Below are 3,313 nucleotides of genomic sequence, written 5' to 3' on the forward strand. Positions count from 1 at the left end.
AAATACATATTAAAATATAAAATATATAATAAAAATATATAAAACAATATTAGTGACCGATTTTTAGGTACCCATCAAACTTTTATCTATCATTCTGCATTCACTCATATGACTAGACAAGTTCTGAAACCACCATCCCATATTTAATGCTAAGATTGCATTACAAACCTCTTGGTTGCACACTTGCACTTTATGTTCATACAAAGACAAAAACACTTTCTCTCCTTCCTTATTCTATTCCATACTATGCAACAAAACATTGTGTACTATTTGTGTGAGTATTGAATTCAGAGCTGAGCAGAGTTATTGGCTATGGCTCCAGCATCATTGAGGAGGGGAACAAGTTGGTTTGCTCGGTGTTTCTCCAAAACAGCTGCAAAGAACAGGAGTCATAAATGTTTTTTGACAAATATAAGGTAAATTTGAACAGTGATTTGGTTGAGCAAAAACAGAAGGAAAAAAGGACATACAATCACAACCACCAATGTGTTTCCCTCCAATGAACACATTAGGCACAGTATTCTGTCCTGTCCACTCAGCTAGAGCTGCTTGAATGTGACCACCATCTCCTTCAAATAGGTAAACAAAATTCTCTCAGCAAAATTATAATAACCCTTTGGACAGAATTGGATACATTAGGCTGCGTTTGTTTATTGTCTTTTAAATACATGGACACAAACACAAATACACAAAGAGACATATACACAAAGATACACAAATTTTTTATTGTGTTTGGTAATACTAAACAAGACACACAATATAAACTAAATATCAATTTTACCCTTGTATCATCATCAATGGAATAAGGACAAGAATAAATTACTAAGGATAAAAGAGTAAATATTTGTGTCTCATCAATATGTCTCCGTGTCTTATCTTTTTTGAAGGACACAAAATACATGTATTTTATGTATGTTTGTGTGTCACCGTATCCTTCAAAAATCCGTGTCTCAGCAAACAAACGATGGACGTGTACCACCGTGTCTATGTATTAGTGTCTGTGTCTCATCAAACAAACGCAGCATTAGAGAACAATATTCAAGACACTGATATTGAGTTCCATTTTCATTTTTCAATATTTTTTATTTTTAATGTTTTCAAAACTGAAAAGTGAAAGCAACAAAATATGTTCTTACTATTTTGAATTTTAAATATATTATGTATATCCGCTACCAAATCAACTATCATATATTTGTGTATAAATACACGTATTATTTCACAAACTTTGGTTATTTTTTTTGTACACATTGTATTATTGTTTTAATTTTTTCCTTCACAAAATTATAAAAAGCTGAAATCAATCATGCCTAAAAAATTGCTTAAATTTTCTGTTTCCATTATTGAAACATGGAAATGAAAATTAGATAATGCCACAATGATAAGGCAAATATCACAATTAAGAGAAGAAGCAAATCAAAGCTACCTTCCTCATCCAATTCAATGACTTTGAAAGATGCTGATAGCTGTGTGAGAAGATCTTTGACCCTCTTGCAGTATCCACAATAAGTCTTACTGCCATTACACAAATTAACAATGGAACCTTGTTCATATACACATAATTGCCTTGCCAATCAATAATGCCAACTATATAATGCTACAACTCATATTCTAATGAATTTTAAAAGATACTACTTCATGAACATCAAAATAGTAACCAAATCAATCACCACGTATTTGTAACATTTTTCTAGTTGTAAAAACTCAAATGCAGTTTAACTTCAGCTAATGTTGATATCAAAAAGAATACGGATGCTTTTTTTACCACCAAGTAGAGATGAATACTATATGGTAGCTACAGGAAATTCTTTAGCACTGAATCGAAGTATTCGGGAGGAACAGATTGTCCCAGCGCGATATCGTCAAAAATTTCTGACTATTGCATGGGAAGAGGTTCATCTCCGAAGTATTTTCCCCTTTTAATATTTTTCTATTGGAGCTTCGCTCATTCCTTTTATCGAGCATAATGATGCGAATCGAGCATTAATGAGTTCAAATATGCAACGTCAAGCAGTTCCACTTTTTCGGTCCGAAAAGTGCATTGTAGGAACGGGATTGGAACGAAAAGTGCTAAATGACAATTTAATCAAACTTGTCAAATTATTTAACGACTTTCAACTATCAATTTCATGTAAACCCTAAAATTAACTATACCTAAGTTTTCACCTTTCATGTAAACCCTAAACCCTAAAATTAACTATAGCTGAGTTTTCACCTTTTCTGGTATATTTTCCATAATCCGCTATTAAAAAAATTAATTTTTTAAAGTAGCATAATTAAATTTTGTGTTCATGTATCAACCAAAACAAGTATCATGGTATTTCAATTTTAGTTTTAAAGCTCTACTCTACAGTCTACACTATTCATGATTACAAGTCACAACCTGCATAACAATCAAGGTTTGAAAAGTGTGATCATATGATTGGGTCGTTGACTCGATTAAAAAAAGTCAAAATCCAAAATTGAGAACGAGAGATACCTGAAAACAACAACAGGAGCTGAAGATGCAATCTGCTTAGCCTTATTCAACGCCATTTCAAGTTCCTCTTTGCTTATTTTCTGTGAACTCAAGAAAGACCCCATTTTTTTACCCTTTTATCACAGAACAGAGGACAAAACCACAGGTGGAAAAGGTTGCAGCTTTCGGGAAAGGAAAGGGACACGTGTTACAAGCTCCCAAGAAGGGAATTAATGGTGGCAATGTCTGAGAAGCGCACGTGTTGGGGATTCTGCAGTTGATTGCCACCCCAACAATTGAAGGGTTGGTGCGATTTTCGGAAGAAATAAAAGGAAAATTGAAGTTAGAATTGAATGGAATTGGAGTAGCAGAAGAAATTAGGGTTTGATTTTGATTTTGCGTTTAGTAATGATCGGTGAGGGTTGTCGTCTTTGTCTTTTGGCTCTTTGATGAAACGACAATGTCGTCTATTTAAGGAAAAGGGATAAAGCTTAAAAGTCAAACATCAAATTTGGAAATTACTTTTTTTGAAAGGTCGATTTTATTTTATGAGAAAAGAACAAATAGATCCTTAACCTTTTGTCCTGCGGATATTTTTGTCTTGCGGACATTTTTGTCCCGTGGATGTTTTTGTCCCTAACCATTGAAAAATACTTTTAAGTTCCTGACCTTCACAAAACTTGGACGGATCAGACCCTGACGGAGGCATTTGGACGGAGGGACTGATCCGTCCAAGTTTTGTGAACGTCAGAGACTTAAAAGTATTTTTCAATGGTTAAGGACAAAAATGTCCGTAAGACAAAAGATTAGGGACCTATTTGTCATTTTCTCATATTTTATTTTTATTGAAAAAATAGT

General features: G+C 33.5%; 1 protein-coding gene across 1 annotated transcript; it reads right to left on the reverse strand.

Moving 5' to 3' along the window:
* LOC107622167 (glutaredoxin-C1) lies at positions 4 to 2,920 on the reverse strand. The gene is made up of 4 exons (XM_016324058.2): positions 2,477 to 2,920; positions 1,424 to 1,512; positions 471 to 569; positions 4 to 373 (listed from the first exon to the last, which is right to left on the reverse strand). The coding sequence occupies exons 1-4, from the start codon at positions 2,578 to 2,580 to the stop codon at positions 288 to 290; spliced, it is 378 nt and encodes a 125-aa protein (XP_016179544.1). The 5' UTR covers positions 2,581 to 2,920; the 3' UTR covers positions 4 to 287.

Source organism: Arachis ipaensis, chromosome B10 (assembly GCF_000816755.2).
Source record: "Arachis ipaensis cultivar K30076 chromosome B10, Araip1.1, whole genome shotgun sequence".
NCBI classification, from domain to species: Eukaryota; Viridiplantae; Streptophyta; class Magnoliopsida; order Fabales; family Fabaceae; genus Arachis; species Arachis ipaensis.

Bases quoted from the DNA above. Each gene is read 5' to 3' on its own strand.
- LOC107622167 (XM_016324058.2), bottom strand. From the start codon at position 2,580: ATGGGGTCTTTCTTGAGTTCACAGAAAATAAGCAAAGAGGAACTTGAA. The intron at 570-1,423 runs GTAGCTTTGATT...ACCTATTTGAAG, and splicing joins CATTGAATTGGATGAGGAAG to GAGATGGTGGTCACATTCAA. The intron at 374-470 runs GTATGTCCTTTT...TGTTCTTTGCAG, and splicing joins ACACATTGGTGGTTGTGATT to CTGTTTTGGAGAAACACCGA.